The 17382-nt window shown below is 54.1% G+C and overlaps 4 protein-coding genes across 4 annotated transcripts in view; all 4 read left to right on the top strand.

Annotated features, from left to right (window-relative positions):
- Nucleotides 1–2555: 2555 nt before the first annotated feature.
- Nucleotides 2556–3993, top strand: H310_04730 (hypothetical protein; the record flags this gene model as incomplete). Its single annotated transcript, XM_008869190.1, has 6 exons — nucleotides 2556–2801; nucleotides 2862–2903; nucleotides 2959–3393; nucleotides 3436–3573; nucleotides 3624–3803; nucleotides 3865–3993. 6 exons carry the CDS (start codon nucleotides 2556–2558, stop codon nucleotides 3991–3993), a joined length of 1170 nt encoding a protein of 389 aa, XP_008867412.1.
- Nucleotides 3994–4875: 882 nt separating this feature from the next.
- Nucleotides 4876–6939, top strand: H310_04731 (hypothetical protein; the record flags this gene model as incomplete). Its single annotated transcript, XM_008869191.1, has 1 exon — nucleotides 4876–6939. A coding segment is annotated over one exon (2023 nt), but the record flags the coding sequence as incomplete, so codon positions are not given.
- Nucleotides 6940–7460: 521 nt separating this feature from the next.
- Nucleotides 7461–9476, top strand: H310_04732 (hypothetical protein). Its single transcript, XM_008869192.1, has one exon. The coding sequence runs from the start codon at nucleotides 7541–7543 to the stop codon at nucleotides 9377–9379; it is 1839 nt and encodes a 612-aa protein (XP_008867414.1). The 5' UTR covers nucleotides 7461–7540; the 3' UTR covers nucleotides 9380–9476.
- A 1866-nt stretch (nucleotides 9477–11342) lies between these two features.
- The window catches only part of H310_04733 (hypothetical protein), a gene marked incomplete at its 5' end in the record, with an annotated part of 28751 nt that continues 22711 nt past the window's right edge, over nucleotides 11343–17382 (top strand). The window contains 5 exons of the mRNA XM_008869193.1: nucleotides 11343–12091; nucleotides 12138–14936; nucleotides 14989–16148; nucleotides 16202–16658; nucleotides 16708–17377. Coding sequence (XP_008867415.1) covers nucleotides 11343–12091; nucleotides 12138–14936; nucleotides 14989–16148; nucleotides 16202–16658; nucleotides 16708–17377 — 5835 coding nt within the window. The remainder of the gene's footprint in view (nucleotides 12092–12137; nucleotides 14937–14988; nucleotides 16149–16201; nucleotides 16659–16707; nucleotides 17378–17382) is intronic.

Raw genomic sequence — 17382 nt, forward strand, 5'->3', positions numbered from 1 at the left:
TCGGATCGTTGCTGTTGAATGAGATCCCGTAGGTTCTGCACGCGTTCTGAAGACGGGCTTTGGACCAGCCGTATCGGGGGGTGTCATGCGGTAAGCACTTATGATACTTGGCGTTGTCCATCACGATTGCGACGTTAGATTGACCCAAGGCATCGAGCTCGTTCAGCAAGGTAACAAACCAATCCACAAAGTACTCGTGGTTGAACATTGCGTGGTAGTCTTTCGGCTCCTTTCGTCGGATCTTCCCACCTTGGAAGATGTCGAGTGCAAGTAGTTTAGATTGCTGGGGTCCACCATCTAATATTGCCGCAATAAAGCAATATCTTTGGCCTTTGTGTTTTGCTTTTACTTGCAAATCTTGTTCGTCATTCGGATCGTACAAACTGTCTTGATGTCGAGCGTAGTGGTGGTGGACGTAAGATTCGTCCAGATAAACAACCGGTTGATTCGCGGCAGTTACTCGAGCCATCATATCGGACACATAAGTGTCGCGCAAAATGGCGTTTCGTTCGGCCAGGGCAAAGGTTAGTTGGCCGTTTATTTTTCCACGTTTATAGCCAAGGCGAACGAGTAACCGCCGAACGTTTCGACATGCAGACAGGACAGCTCGGGGGTTGGACACATCGAGTGTCAAAATTTGATGCTCTTGTAATAGAGCCAACACGTCTTTTGCAACGGTTCGTGTGCGGGAAAGTCGTCGATCGCGCACAAACGTTTGGATGAGCGTAGTTACTTTCTTTGTGAGCGGAACTCGTGTAGCATGATTGGTTTTGTTGGAAGGTGGGGTGACCGTGCATACAGTTGATGTAGCTTTATATTGTCGCCACACATCCTTGACCACTTTCAGGCTGCGACCAAGTATTCGAACAAGTATTCGAGCGATGTGACCGGAAGCGTCTTCCATCCCCTCTTTGTTAGTTAGGCTAGGTGGGCGACTCTGCTTGATAAACCCACTGATCTTGTCGAACTCGGCCGTGGCAATCGTTGGTGGTGGTCGGACCATATTCGTGGAATGATAAATATTGACAGGATGACCGCGATGGTACAGAAACGCATGAACTCGTAATACAAGTTAACAATTTTGTGACATCATTTTTCATGACAAGATACAGGATATTAGGACAAAGGAGTCAAATTGACAATCATTCACATCTTTGAAGTAGAATACTCTAAAGGGTAATACCCTTTAGAAGGAATTCGTTTGAATAGTTCGTTTCAGCTCAACGAGCTGCATCGATTAATGTATCCCATGTCCACAAGAACTCGCTCCGTCCTTGTGTACGAGTAAACGACCCCTGGTTGATGCCCACCACTGTGAGTGTTGTGACATGCATACATTGATTGGTTTAAGGAGGTTTTGCCGCTAAATTCGTAAGCTTATGATTGGGTACTTTTCGTTCACCATAGCATGGTCCGTGCACCTTAGTTTGGTCTTTTACGTTACGTGCGATTCGAGCACGACTGGCTCAAGAGCCCTGTTGTAACCCACGCAACCCGTCTCGGATCGACACTAGGTACCCGGTAATGTTGCATCAGCAACTAAACCCCACCAGCACACACGAGGTAGGAGATATGATGGAGCGTGTACCATGAACGAGAATACACATCACATATCCGCTCGTTTGTGATGTGAATAATACTCGTCGTAGAGCATCCAAAGAAAGTGCTTTCGCTCGGACAATGGCTATTCGGCGCTCGAAGTGCTTTTTTCCGTCGTCATGAACCAAACAAATAGTACGTGGATGAGTTATCTCGAGTTCATTGCACCCCGCTATGACTCTCTACAGGAAACGTGACCCTGTCCTAACAGTACTTGTATACGGGAATTCGTTACATAATCAATGTGTACTTTCGTACAGTGACGCGACAAACGTCGTACGCAACAGTGACAGTGCACTTGAATAAGGCAAAATTTCTGTCGTTGGACTGTCACTTCGTTGCACGGGCCGCGCGGGTGACGCCAACGAATACATCGCCTGCCGCGTTGAAAAGTGCACTTGTGCATTTGCCAATGCAGAGGTGGGAGACGGACGGACCGACTTTGCTCGGTAGCAACTACACAGCACGTAACACAACCTAGCGGACATGCCACAAATCGTACGCACCAACGCGATGTCGTCGGGGAATCGACAAGTTTATGATACGTGGACGTGGGAACTGCGCCATGGAAAATCGGGGGGGGCTGGTGTCTTGTGTCAGCCTTGGAATGAAAATGGTGTGCGTACTGAATGTGGCTTGATACGTACCGTCGCCAATAAGTAGAGGATAAAATCAATGAAGACATGCCATTCGGGAGCAGATTCTACAGTGGATACCTGTCACATAGCGGTGCAGTGTCACGTGGAGTTGCCGGCGACAGGATCCTTTGGCCGCACTCAAATCCCCCACGAAATTGTCCGCAGCGAAAAGTATGCGATCGGCGTCGCCAATTTGTTAAAGGCGGTGAGTGCTTGTGTAGGTTCTGTGTCCGCTACAGGACAGAGCAGCAAGCCGAAGATGCCAATCAACCGCATGACCGGACCAACCTTCCACAAGCACACACTTTGCAAAGCACGATGCACGCAGCACTTCCACGGTCGTTCCTTCGAGGTCGCCTTTTCAAAGCAACGTGTGGGCGCGCCATCTCCTCTGGCCTCCCCTTCTCCGTTGCATCTGCCGAGCCACAAATCACTGCAACTTCCGCCGATCCTGTCCCAAACCTCCTTCGTTCGACAGCAACACCAAATGTGTTCTCTTCACCGATCCCGTCCGTGCCATGGTTTCCTCAGCGTCGCCAAGATTTGGATTTGTGCGCCCAGAACGTACGTGATCACGGGGCGATGATTCCTTGGCCGTGACATTGGCGTGTGTGTGTCCGATAGGCTTTGGAAGTTGACTTGGATCCCGATGACCCCGGACTAAATGTAATGTCACTCAAGTCGGTGGGCGCGTCACCTCACTGTTCTCTCGCTTGGGCAGGATCCTGCGTATTGCGCTCGGCGTCAGATTCTGCGCACGAATGTCCTGAACTATCGCCAAGGTCAGGAGCTGCCGTACGTCGACTACAACGAGTTGGAAACCCAGACATGGAACACGATCTACTCGACGATCCGCCCCAAGTGGATGACGTACGCATGCGAGGAATACCACGCAGTCCTGGCCCTCCTCGAACGAGAGATTGGGTACAGCGCGACGGCAATTCCACAATTTCGAGACGTGTCCGGGTTCTTGCAAGCCACGACAGGGTTTACCCTGCACCCCGTCACGGGGTACCTCACTCCTCGTGACTTTTTGAACGGCCTGGCATTTCGAGTGTTCTTTTGCACGCAGTACATCCGCCACCACTCTGTGCCGTTCTATACACAAGAGCCTGACATTTGCCACGAAATCATGGGCCATGTCCCGATGTTTGCGGTGGGTTTGGATGCGACGTTCCACGCTGACTGCATGCTGTAGGACGCCGACTTTGCCGACTTTTCCCATGAAATCGGCCTCGCGTCCCTCGGTGCGTCGGACGATGAAATTGTGCGGCTCGCAGCCGTCTACTTCATCTCTGTGGAATTTGGCATGTATCGTCGTGACGGACAGGTCAAGGTAGGCAAGTTGGCGGAGCAAGTCCACTTGTTCATGCATGTCTTGTCCAGGCATTTGGAGCTGGCCTGCTTTCCAGCATTTCCGAACTGGAGTTTGCATGCAACCCAACACGGCCAGCAGGCGGTCGACATGACTACGCCGAGTACAGAAAGTGGTGCCCTTTCGAAGCCTCCAAGCAATCGTATCCTGTCACCGAGTACCAGCCATACTACTACGTGTCGGACAGCGTGGTGAGTCGTCGTCGACGGCGGCGTCCCCATCCAGTTTCTCATGCGTATCACACGTGTACAGGAGCAAGTGAAGGATGGCGTCCGACAGTACATTCGGTCGATGGATCGACCATTTGACGCGTCGTACGATGCTGCCACCAACACCATCCTTACAAACAAGCATGTGCACGTGATGCCAAGGCACATGTAGATGGTATGCGCGAGCATAATTTGTGAAAACACTGCTAACTCGTGTAACCAAGAATGCACTACGCCTTGAGCAACTTGGCACGATGCGTCTATATCTTTCTTTCGCTCTCAAGGTCCAATAATACGAAGTTGGTCGACAAATTGGGGACCACCCCAAAGCACAGGCGGCACACCGACAGAGAGGGAGCACCCTACGAGGCTGGGACGACAGGAAGTGCCTTCCTGACGGATGCGTACATTCAGCTGCACGTATCATATCATGCTTTAGTACTTACGCCATGTCGTGGGGCGCACGTCCATATGTGTCGGGCCGTGTTCACATATCCCGTTGGAACACGACTCTACGTGTCCTTGGGGACGAGAATAACTCTCGCCCGGCACAAGGGCTGTCCCCCAGGCTGGACGCGCCCAACGAGTTGGGAATACCTTCTTGCCCAGCCAGCACCTTCCAACGACGACACACGAGTGACACGGAGTTGTCTCGATGCGGCTGCGTCGTGTATCACAAACTGCACACAATCTTTCGCCTCCGAACGTCGCAAGGTCGACAGGCCCTCCGACCAGACAGACCAAGAATCTTGGCAATGATACCCAAAGTGAAAGTTCTGGGAAGACGAACAACACACGTGCCGCTTCGATTGGCGAAACGTGGCGACGCCGTCGACGCCAGCCGTGCTTGATCTCTTCGTTGGCCCACCCATGTTGTCGAGTGTATGCATTGCGATGCCGTGCTCATGATTTGAGACAGCGTTGCACGTCCGATGTCGTGCGAACTGTTCGGGGCATTGACTCAGATGGTCAGATCGCCGCGAGGCGATTGATGACCCTCTGTGCCATATGTTCGTCGTAGGTAGCCGTCGACGTGGGACCACTTGAACATCGTCAGCGTCCGACGCATGCGATACGCGGTGGACCCGCCAACGTCGAGTTTAGAGTCCCCCATCACGGATTCCCAAGTGCTCCAGTCTGTGCGCGGTCCGGCTCGGGACGTCTACGTGCGGCTGTCGCAACCGTACACCCATGACGCGGACTCACCGATGCTGGACGACAAAAAAGCAGAGGGATTGCATCCACGCAGCGGCGATGTTCAATCCAACGTGTGGTCGATGCGTGCGGCATTGTATGCAGCTGTCTTTTCAACCGAAGCTGCCATTCTCGCCGGCGCCGCGCTTGGCGTGATGATATCGTACATCATATCGATTTCCACCGACGTGTCGGACAAGCTGGCCAAGTTTGACGCACTGACCAAGGCCAAGAGTCCCATGGCGACGCAACTGGCGGCCTTTAATGAACTCCTACACACACGTCAGTCTTGGAGCAAATGGCTACAAATTCCCGGCAACATGTACATCAGCGGACTTCAATGCTGCATGGTGCCGCTGATTTATTGTGCGGTCGTGATTGGCATCACCCATATGAGCCAGCATCTCAAGGTCCATGGAATCGCATGGCGGTTTGTTGTGTATGGTATCATGACGGCAATCGCGGCATCGTCCTTGGGGCTTGGTTTGATGGCTGCCATTCCCGACAACTTGATCGTGTCGTCCCCAATGTGGCGTCCAACCACGCTGCCACCGCAAGACATGTCCGTCGACATGCCACCGCCCCCCACTACCCCCACCAGCGCTTTCGAGTGTCCAAAAGCACCATCGGCACCTCCGACGTATCTCGGAATCAATGGGACCACACTCCAGTTTACGTGCATCAGCAAGGCCCAGAACATTTCAATCATAACTCCCATGGTTGGAACTGACGTGTTGGGGAAATTACCGTCAACGTCACCATCCGACCTTGTATTCGATGTCGTGCTCAACATGTTTCCCAAGTCTTTGGTCGGGTCGTTTGCTCAACTCGACGGATTCCTCAGCGTGTCGGTCGCGTCCGTTGTGATCGGGGCGGCCACTGCCAGCTGTGCGGACGAAAACCATTTTGTCCTCGTGGGGGTCCTGCAAGAGCTGCACGCAATCCTGCTCACCATGATTCAGATGATCGTGCGCTGGACACCGGTGGCCATCTTCTCCATTGTCTCGTCTTCGCTGGTCGTAAATGTGCCGACGACGTGGAACTTTCCCAGCGACGCGACCGTGCCGGATGGTCAGCTTGAACGAATGATGAGTGTGCCATTTGCGCAGGCCAAACTCCTTTCGTCATCATTCTTTGAAAGCGAGTCGATCGCCGACATGGGAATTCCAGCTCTAGTCGGTGTGTTTGGAGTCGGCACCATTCTGCATTGCGTCGTCCTGCTGCCACTCTTCACGTTGGCCATGATTCAGCAGAATCCGTTTGCGTACGCCAAGCAGCTCGCAAGACCCCTTGGGATTGGGTTCTGCATTGCGTCGTCGTTGGCGTCGCTGCCCATGGTGACCGAAGCCATGTTTGTATGCCGATCCGCATCCAAAGAACTGACGCAGGCCGTGCTGTCCCTCGGCACCATCATGCACCTCGACGGCGCCGCATTTTACTTTGCTTCGTGCATTACGTTTCTCGTTCGTACACAAGGCATCGACCTGACTGGAGACCTCGCTGCGAAGATTCTGTTGGTCTCGGTGATCCACTCGTGGAGTTGCCCGCCCCTTCCTCACGGTGGCATCCTCACCCTCGGTGCTCTATGGTACACGATCGCGCCAGGAGAAATGTACCACCGAAACTTCAGCGCGCTCGTCGCAATTGACTTTGTGCTCGATCGGCTCTGCACGCTGATGAGCGTATGGTCCAACACACTGGTCCTTCGCATCATCGCCGACCAGACACAAGAATTGTACTACGACGACGCGACTGGAGACGACGACGCCAGTGTCGTCGTGGAGGCCCCTGAAGGCGCCTTGAACTACGACGATTATGGAGACGTGCTGCTGTCGTCACGCCAGTTTTCGTACATGCCGGAGATCGCCCCGGCTCCCCAGTGATTCGTGTTTCGTGATGTAAAGTGAGTTGGTGGGTTGTGCCATTCGTTTGCATTCGATTAAAGTCTCCCGCATCAAACAGGGAGGCTCGACAAGTTTGCTTTGGACAACATGCTTGCTTGTGCGATCCCTCAACAACTAAACGTTGACTTGATCCTGTAGCCAGGTCGTCGTCACCCAAATAAAGCACCTCCTGATCACGAGGTGGCGGCCGGGGACCTCGATATATCCTCCTCCATGTTGTACAAGTGAGAGGCACCACGAGCCTTGGCCAGGGCAGGACCGCTCGTTGTTGGCTCGATGTGGCCGTGCCCACCCAACAACACCGCTGTAATGGGGGGACAAAATCGCACTGTGCGTGGATCTGTTCAGTGGTCCAGAACATTACGTTGGTCGGCCAACCGAGGCGGCAGACCAGCCCCACGAGCCAATGCCGTCCAAACTCTCTTATCCCATCCGCCGTAGTACAACAACACGCCACCTTCGTCGGGGAACCAGGGCGACCCGGCAAGGGCACACAACTATCGCCGGCGCCCCCCCCGCGCCACGACGTGAGTAACACCACCGTTTCCGAGCCAAACATGTTCCGCCACTGCGGTACACAGTTGTTGGCACACTTCCGACTTGGTCGTCTGCACACGGACGATGGATTCCGACTACAGCATGGACAGCCCGCGGTCGACGCTCGACGACGTGAACGGGGCGTACAACCTTCGGCGCCGCGGATTGATGGACGACCATGCGTGGAAGATGCAAGGCGCGTGGCACAAGCGCATGTACTTTGGCGAGTGGGGCATCCTTGTTGGCATCCTGTTGGGGATTGTCACGGCCATTTGCGTCGACGCGATCTCAACGGCAGCGCCGAAAGACTTTGACACACAAAGCGAATCGCTTGCGTTGTGGCACGCCGAATTGACCCGGATGACGGACGTGGTCAAGTTGAGACACTTGCTCAACAAGTGGATCGGCCTGCCTGGCGTGCTCTTCATTCGATCCCTCACTCTGTGGACGGTCCCGTATGTCTTTACCTCGATCGTGGTTGGCGTGGCCGAGCTCGTTCGGTTCACCAAAGCCAAGCACGTCGTGTGGCGGTTTATCTCGCTCAGCCTCGTCACGACCGTGTCGGCCTCGCTGCTCGGCCTTCTACTCATGCACATCCCACCGACAAGTTGGGTCACTCCAAAGCAGTTGACGCAACTTCAGCCGCTTGGCACTCAAGCAGCGCCCGAATGTCCTGTCGTGGGCTCCAGCAAGTACGTTCTCGCCATCAACACGACGTCCCAAGCCATTGCATGCGTGAAGGAATCGGCACTTTACCCCGTCACGGACGTGTACGAGTTTGCAATGTTCTTGGACCCCAAAACCACGTCGGCAGTGAGCGGATGGGATTCAGTGTACAACATGACGCTCGAGTTGGCCCCGGACAATCTTGTGGCGCAGTTCATGGACGAAAACAGGCTCAGTGGCGTTGTCGTCGTGGCTGTGCTCGTGGGGCTTCTTCTCGGCGCCAACCGAGTCGAGTACATTGGCACGTTGCTGCAACTGGTCGCCGAATTGCACGTGTATTTCCGATGCATTCTCCGATGGGTCGTCAACACTGTTCCAATTGCCATCATGTTTTTGGTAGCGTCGTCGCTGATTGTCCCGGACGCATCGTTTCTCGACATGGGAACGTTGTCCGTGCCGCCACTGAAACCCGCCAACGTGTCTGCAAGCGAGCGCGACGCGAGCCTTGTCTTGTACAAATCCTTGGTCGACGTGCTCAAGAGTTCGACGCACACGGTGTTTTCCAACGCGTCGGACGACCTCAAGCTGCTGGCAGTGCTGGCGTCCGTGTTTGTTTGTGGGGCGATTGTCCACTGCTTGGTCGTGCTGCCAGTCGTGGCGTTTATTGCAACGTCCCGCCGCAACCCATTTGTGTTTATGAACGGCCTTCGCTCCGCCATGGCATTCGGGTTTGGGTCGTCGTCCTCGATTGCATCGTTGCAAGCGCTCGCTCAGTGCATCGATTCGACGCGGCTCGTGTCGAGACAGATCACGGACGCCTTGCTTCCGATCGCGACGACCATGCATTCGGACGGTGCAGCGTTCTACTTGAGCGCGTGCACTGTGTTTCTCCTACGTGCCCAGGAGAGTACGATCGATGTCACCATGTCCGTCGAAGTGTTTTTCCTCTCCATCCTGCAATCGTGGACGTGCCCCCCCGTGCCTGGCGGGGGCACGATGGCCTTGACTGCGATGTGGGTCATTCTCAAGGGCCGTGCCCCCACGTACTTCTTCTGGGTGCTAGCTCTCGATGCATTGTTGGATCGGTTGGCCACCGTCATCAGCATGCTCTCGAATGCAATCATTACGTGGGTGATCGCCGAGCAAATTGACGAAACCTACATCGACGAAAAAGATCGAGACCTAGCGACGCGCCACCGGACCCACGACGAATCCGCGACCCATGGAGAAAGGCAAAAGGACAGCGGTCATGAGTGAATCCCCGTGACGGCGAGTAGGTTCGTGGCGGCGAGAGATAAAGCTCCTCGCACATGGTAATGCATGGAATCAAGCACTCGAATCGAGTGTTGGCAGATTCAGGATCAAGGTGGGGACCGCTTTCTACATGACCCAATACTGCCATGCTGCCCCCACTGGCCCAAGATGCCAGATCTAGGACCGCGGCAACGGAACTTACTCTAGTCAACTTGGACGCAAGACAACACAGCAGAGCGTTCGTGTGGTTGTCGAGGGAAGGACATCGCGACGTGTCATCCAGAGTTCGTGCAGGGAGTGCGCTTCAGTCACTAGCAGTGCATCTGGTTTTTCATCACAGGGCAACAGCAAAAGCGAGCGGAATTTTACAAACGAGATGTAGGATCAACATCCGGTCATGTATGCACTTGTGGATGTGCAGAGTGAGATGGATAGAGGATGCGTCCCTCTGGTGCGTCCCAAGCACGTGAATACGGACGTGCGACTTGTCTTCTGCTGTCCATCTCTTTACCGCTTCGGACGTGCGTCATGCTTTCTGCGTTCCATCTTTTGACCGCGCCATGATGCCCTCAGAGTGTCCCACAGAGCTCCACAGCGTACGAAGACGTGGGGCGCTTGGGCAAATGAGCACGCCCTCGCAACCCACTTTCGTGCGGCAAAATACCATAATCGTTCAAGAGTGTGGTCAACTCAAATAAGGAAAGGTTGTCGACGAGTTGGCGTTTTTGCTTGAGACGAGAGCCCATGGAGTGCGGCGTGCTCGACAGGATCAGTACTGTAAGTTAGCCAGAGCCAGCTTAGTGGGTGCCACCGAGTTGTACTCCAAGGTACGGACGCCAAGAGTCCAACGACATTTCCCAGTGCCGTCGACGAACGCCCAACTTTCCTGGAGTGTACACAGGAACCCAACGTGCAAACTCTCAAGACTCGACAGGTCAGTCGCTCATATTGACGATATTGACGATTCTGCGGTATAATGCAGAGTTTGAGGACCTTCCACCTGACAAAGTGACATCCAACCATATTTGTGTCGGAGGTTCGTCGAGTGGACAAAGGTCCAAGAGGTTTCCCGTCTTGAGGATATACTGCGTTTGCTATAGCTATTCAACTTTACCCCTGGTGCATCTCCGGACCTGAAGGTATGGCCCGTGGCTCAGTAGTGCGCGCAATTGCGCCCCCCCCTTGAGGGGCACTATTCCTGAATAGGGCCGACATCGTACTCTGAGGACAGTCTTCGTGTCGCAGACGAATCCTCGTCGTATAATTCCCGTGTGGCCGAGCGAAGTGCCGCCGTCGTTGTTGGATTTGGTCGCCTCCCAAACCCACCCCACCCCACGTTTCGAGCAATTCATGACAGGAACGGTGTCATGTATTCGGGTCCAACTTGTCGCACTGTCGGCCCAACAGCAATTTGTGCGAAAACACACCTGCTACATGTCTGGTGGGTCTTGAAATTCCCCACATCAGTACAGCAATGGCTCACTGTGGGAAAGGGATGGCCACGATGCCGCTGTTCCCAAGACGAAAGAGCATTCGATGGCACGCGAACTTCGGATCCACGCACTCGTCCGCCCACGCTTGCTTACTTAGCGTCGCTGACCCGGGACGACCCTGTCATGCGTACTTTACTAGGCAAATATGTATGCGATTTTGAATGACTCTGAGGTTGGTTATCCCACCCCAGTGCCGATGTCTGGTCGTTGTGTCTCTGTTCGCACTGCAAGTACTGATCCTGCGTTTCGCACGTTCGCCCAATGCGTCCAACTGTACCCAGCCAGGGTGTCGCCAACGCTGGAATCCATGGATATATATTGGAATTTGCCCTCGCCCCGACGCCACCATGGACGGACACCTCGCCACTCGTTCCGCCGACGACCAGCATCCGCATGGTGCTGTGTACCCAACCACTCCGTTTCAATCAGCGGCAGTATTGTCGCGTTCAGGGCGGCAACACGATCCCGTCACGATGGTGCACCAAGTGAAGATTCCTTTGCCGGAGCATACAGGGGCAACGGAATTGTGTGCAGCGTGGGAAACGCTCTCCATGCGCTACGACGTCCTTCGATCGACGTTTATCACCGATCCAACTACCCACGACGCGCTGCTTCGACTACAGCGCGACCACTGTTCCAACCTCCGCCTCCAACAGGACACGGACACTCTGCACGACTCCGAACGCGTGTTTCACGTAGGCGATGACTTTTTCAGTCGGCTCACGGTGGTGGCAGTGGAACCTGCACTTTCGAACTACGCGCTGTTGACCATCCATTGCGCATTATGCGACCACGCGTCGCTCCACGCCGTGTTGGCCGACTTCAAGGACATCTTGCGCTTGGGGCCAACGTCGCAGACACAGCCATGCGCATCACGCGTCGAAAGTGTCGTTGACGCTGTCGCGACCGTCCAAGCTGATAGCGCTCGCACTCGAACATTCTGGTCGAAAGATTTGGCCAATTTGGAACCGTCCAAGTCATTGCTAACACCCATCGTGGCGCTTGCACCGCATAGCAATCGAGACATGACATCTCGTGTGATCGTTGTATGCGCGCTGGCCAAACATTTCTTGACCCATGCAGCGGACAGTCTCGGCACAACTGTAGACGTGTTGACCAAGGCGGCATGGGCTGCAACGATTCGAAAGTACACGAGATCGGACGACGTCGTTTTTGGACAAGCGATTTCTTGCCACGACTGTCCAACATCCGCTTGCCAAGGGTACACTGGAAATTTGATGGCATGGATAACCGAAGGTTTCGTGTAGGAACGTCGGTCCATTGAGAGGAGTTGTCCCGTGCCGAGTTCAGTTTTCGGACTGCCAGTCTGTGACTTCCTTTTTGTCCCAAGTTCACGACCACGACCGAGCAATAGTCGAGCATGGTTACGTCAGTGCGCTGCAAGTGGCTCGGTATTGCGGCCATGAAGACGTAGATTTTGTCGACACGTTGTTCGAGTTTCTACATGGCGATGCCCCCAAGTCAATGGCCCACGAAATCGTAGCTACTGCCAACATGGGCAGCTCCTTGCACGTGACTATTGTTCCGGACGAGGTGGCCTTGACCATTGTGTGCACTTTCGACTCGACACGTTGGCCATTGGCGCAAGTGGAAGCGCTGGTGACCGAGCTTGATTTTACGCTGACGAACTTGAACGCTTTGATTGACCAAGGTGGCAACGTCGAGCAACTTTGGACTTTGTCCCCTGCCCAAACTGCCGTCATCGCAAATGCTTCTACGAGCGGTCAGCAACCGCTTCCTTGGGAACTCCTCCATCACGCATTTGAAAGCCACGCGTCTCATCGGCCCGACGCAAGTGCTATCGAATTTGAAGGGGCAACGATGTCGTATGGCGACCTGAATGCCCGCGCCGACAGTGTGGCATCCAAACTTACTGACATGGGTGTGTGCGTTGGCTCTCGCGTCGCCGTCGTGATTGAACGATGTCTTGAATTCCCTCTTGGACTCTTGTCGATTGCAAAGGCCGGAGGAGTATTTATGGCCCTGGACGCAACGTTTCCGACCAATCGACTCGACTTTATTCTGAGGGACGCGAGCGTCGTGGCGATTGTCACGACGGAGGCATATCGGTCGCGTGTGGATGAACTGCAATTGACCCTGCCAACTTTGTACATCGATGCCAACGAACCCATCTCCAACGCCTACGTCGGGTTTTCGCCAGCACTTCATCAAATCGCTTGCGCCGACGACGAAGCGTACGTTGTGTACACTTCGGGCTCGACAGGGAAACCCAAGGGTGTGCCCGTCTTTCACAAGAGCGCAGTAAACACGGTGGCGTTCGGCTGCGATGCTCCCAAGCTCAAGGAAGGTGTCCGCGTGTGTCAATATATGGCAATTGGGTTCGATATGTGTCAGTGGGAAGTGTGGGCATCGCTGTCGCATGGAGCCACCCTTGTGATGCGAAGCAACGACGGGTTTGATATTTTAAAGACAGTCGACGTCTTGGCGACCATTCCCACGGGCCTCGCGTTGCTCGGAGATCCTGCTCAATATCCTCAATTCAAGTGCGTCTACACTGGCGGTGAAGCGCTTCCAACGTACCTGAAGGATCTATGGTGCGACAACGTTGCGCTCGTGAATGCGTACGGGCCAACAGAGGGAGCGATGATCACACATGTCGAAACCATGTCGAGAGATAAAGTGGTGACACTTGGAAAGCCGTTGGCAAATGTGACGTCCTACGTGTTGGATGACAACCAGCGGCCAGTGCCTGTTGGAGTCGTTGGCGAGCTGTACTTGGGCGGTGTGTGTGTCTCGCCTTGCTACATCAACTTACCTCACCAAACGCAAGAGCGGTTTTTGACCGATCCGTTCACTGGCGGACGCATGTTTCGTACGGGCGACTTTGTTCGGCTACTGCCGACTGGCAACATGGACATTCTCGGCCGAAGGGACAACCAAGTCAAGTTGAACGGTTACCGTATTGAGCTGGACGAAATTGCCGAAGCCATGATGCAGCACCCGGATGTGTCCACCGCCGCGGTCATCGTGAAGGACAAGGTGCATCTCGTGGGGTACTATTTCCCTCCGACCGTCGACCTGAAAGCACTGCAGCAAACTGTCACCGATCAACTTCCCGCCTACATGGTCCCTTCGATCTGGGTTGGCCTCTCTGTCATGCCGCAAAACGCCAACGGAAAGACAGACAAGAAGGCTCTCGAGGCGATGGATATCGTGCTGAACGTCGAAGCGTTGGAGACGGCCGAGCAGCAGCGAATGGCAGAAGTTTGGGCCGACGTACTGGGCACGAATTTGTCTGACATTGGTCGGACAACGTCGTTCTACGCTCTTGGCGGGGATTCCATCTCGGCCATTCGTCTCGCTGCCAAGGCCAAAAGCGCAGGGTTTGGTCTAACGTCTCGCGTCATCATGAAGAACCCTATCTTTGAAAACATGGTCCGTTTGGCAACTGCATGCGCACCCAGCGATGCAATCGACAATGCGTACAAAGGAGAAGTGTCGGGCACAGTCACACTGACGCCCATCCAACACTTCAACTTCAGCCACGAATGGGTGAACCCTCACTTTTGGACGCAGTCCATTACCCTGAAGCCTCGTCGCGTTCTCAGCATGGACGAGCTTGTTCGCGCCGCATCTCAACTTGAAACGCACCACGACATGCTTCGCGCACGGTTCGAGTTGTCTCCAACTGGAGTATGGTCGCAGTATATTCCCATGCGGACAGTGCCCGAACGCCCAAATGTTGAATTTGTTGACCTCGAGAACGAAGAAGACCTCGACGCAGCAGTGATGGTCAAAGAAAAGTCCCTCAATTTGTTCACAGGGCCTGTGTACGCTGTGACTGTGTTTCAGACGCCATCGAATTCCCAGTTCTTGCACATCACGATTCATCACACATTGGTGGATCTGGTATCGTATCGAATCCTTCTGGATGACTTGCAAGCGCTCTTGTGCAACAAACCCCTTGGGCCCAAGTCGATGCCATTCAAGGTTTGGGCTGAACATCTTGCGTCCCAAGCGCTGGAATGGAATCCGTCCAACTGGTCCGACTACTTGTACGAAGATGCTTGTCCACCAGAACATGGGTACGTCACAAACATACAGCGATTCATCCTGGCTAACGACTTGGCAACCTAGCATTGTCGGCAAGGTTCAATCCACTGGCATTTTACCCGAAGCGATCGCGAATAAGCTTGATGCGGCTAACGCAGTGTACGGCACAAATGTCCAGGACTTGGCACTTGCAGCGCTGACGTGCGCGTATGGTGAACTTCTGCAAGGGGACTCCATTGAAGGTTATGCCCTCCCACTCATGCTCGAAGGCCACGGCCGTGAACCGTGGTCAACGGATCTTGACGTGTCCACTACCGTTGGTTGGTTTACCAGTGTGTACCCGATTGTGCTTTTCGCGACATCCAACCTTGCAAATCTCGTGCGTCAAGTCAAGCAAAAACTTCGTGCAGTTCCAGACGGCGGCATCTCGTACGGTGCGCTGAAGTATATGGTCCCGGTCACCGAATCCACGCAAACCATTGTGTCCCACCGCCACCACAACATGACTTTCAACTATGCTGGTCGGTTCCAGGAATTGAATTCGGGCAACAGTTTGTTCGAGGCACTGCATGGCGTGAAGGACGTATTGGGCCCAGATGAGCATCATTTCAGTGGCGAGAACTTGTTTCTCCATCACGTCGATGGCAATCTCGTCTTGGACGTGAACGTTGCTGATTGGCTCTTCACTGTTGTCGACGTCCAGAAGCTGACCAAGTTGTGGGCCACGTGGATGGAGAAAATAATTGACCATTGCCTTGAGCCCAGTACTCTTGGTGGCCGCACCCTGTCCGACGTACCCCTTCTGGCGTCGTCGGCAGTACTCGACAACGCCGAGTTGGAATGCCTGGAAACTCTGCACTTGCGCCCTGTCGACGTCGAAGATATGTATCCCGCGACGCCGCTGCAAAGCGGGTTGATATTGGCCATGATTCGCGATCCCACCGACTACGTCCTCCACAACATTTTCGACATTCGTGGCGACTTGGATCTGGCAACGTTTCGTGCGGCCTGGAAGAAGCTCACTCATCTCGAGCCTGTTTTGAGAACTGCGTTTGTGTCCACGATTGGTGGAATTGTTCAAGTTGTCACGAAGGGCGATTTGAGCGACTGGACAACGTGGCATCAAACATGGCAGCTCGACGACCTGGATGCGGCCACCAAAGCTTTCCTAGCTAAAGATCGCGACCGAGGATTCTCACTACAGGACAAATCATTCAACCGATTCACCGTGGTCCCGGTGTCAGGTATCTGGTGATGCACTTCAGCGCTGTATCTCATTGTGTGTTTGCCCCGCTAGATGGAAGCACTCGTGTCTTTTGGACAACTCACCACTCTGTTGCAGAGGGCTGGTCGGGCAGTCTCCTCGTGAATAAATTGCGCAAACTGTGCCGGGGCGAAGCCGTGCTACCAAGTGTGTCGACCTTCAAGGATCACGTCACATGGCTTCTGCAGCAAGACAAGTCGACCAGCAAAGCGTTTTGGAAGTCACACCTCCAAGGCATCGACGATGCGGGCACTCTCAGCTTGCCTCGCCCACCCACGCAAAGACTGGACAAGGGCTTTAAGTATGCCTTGTCCAAACATGTGATCGAACTACCAGAACTGAACGCGGTATGCCAACAACTCCATGTCACCCCAAGCAGCATCTTTCGTGCGGCTTGGGCAATTTTATTGCACCAATACACGCGCACCAATTGCGTCAAGTTTGGTTGTGTTGTGTCTGGGCGCGACACCGACATGGACGGCGTTGAGAGGTCTGTACACTCCGTCGATTTATCACTCTGGCTCATTGAAACATTGTAGTGTCGTCGGTGTGTTGGTCAACACGATTCCGATTGTGACTAACGTATGTGTTGATCAAGCCGTTGGGGACCTCGTGCGATCGATGCATGCATCGTCGTTGGACCTGATACCGCATTCCCATTCGAGTCTCCAAGACATTAAAAAATGGTCCGGCGTGCAAAACGAACTCTTTGACTCGATCATGATGTACGGCAGCTACCCAGAAGCCGACTCGAACGACGGCGGCAAGTTTTCTTTGGATTTTCAAGTCGCTGACGAGTATGTCGACACGAACCTTGGTCTTGTTGTCTACCCAACGGGCGACCGTTTCCGAGTGGAGCTGTGCATGAACGTCCATCAAGTGGACGAGCGCATGCTCGACTTGATCGACCAACGTTTTTTGGCGATTGTCGCCAAAGTCGCGTCGCCGTCGTGGACCGTCCAACCAATGCAGAGTTTAGATGTGCTTGAAGCCAACGAAGATGCCCTCGTGATGACGGCAATCAAGGGAAGAGAAATTCCTCTACCGTTTTCCCTTCTCCACAATGGATTCGAGGCCCAAGCTGCGCGGCGGCCACAAGCAACGGCTCTAGAATTCCTCAAAGATTCACTAACATATGCTGAGTTGAATTCGCAAGCAAGTCAAGTGGCGAGCCAACTGACCGAGGTGGGTGTTCGTGTCGGCACTCGAGTGGC

This window comes from Aphanomyces invadans (assembly GCF_000520115.1).
Source record: "Aphanomyces invadans strain NJM9701 unplaced genomic scaffold supercont1.7, whole genome shotgun sequence".
NCBI lineage: Eukaryota > Oomycota > Saprolegniomycetes > Saprolegniales > Verrucalvaceae > Aphanomyces > Aphanomyces invadans.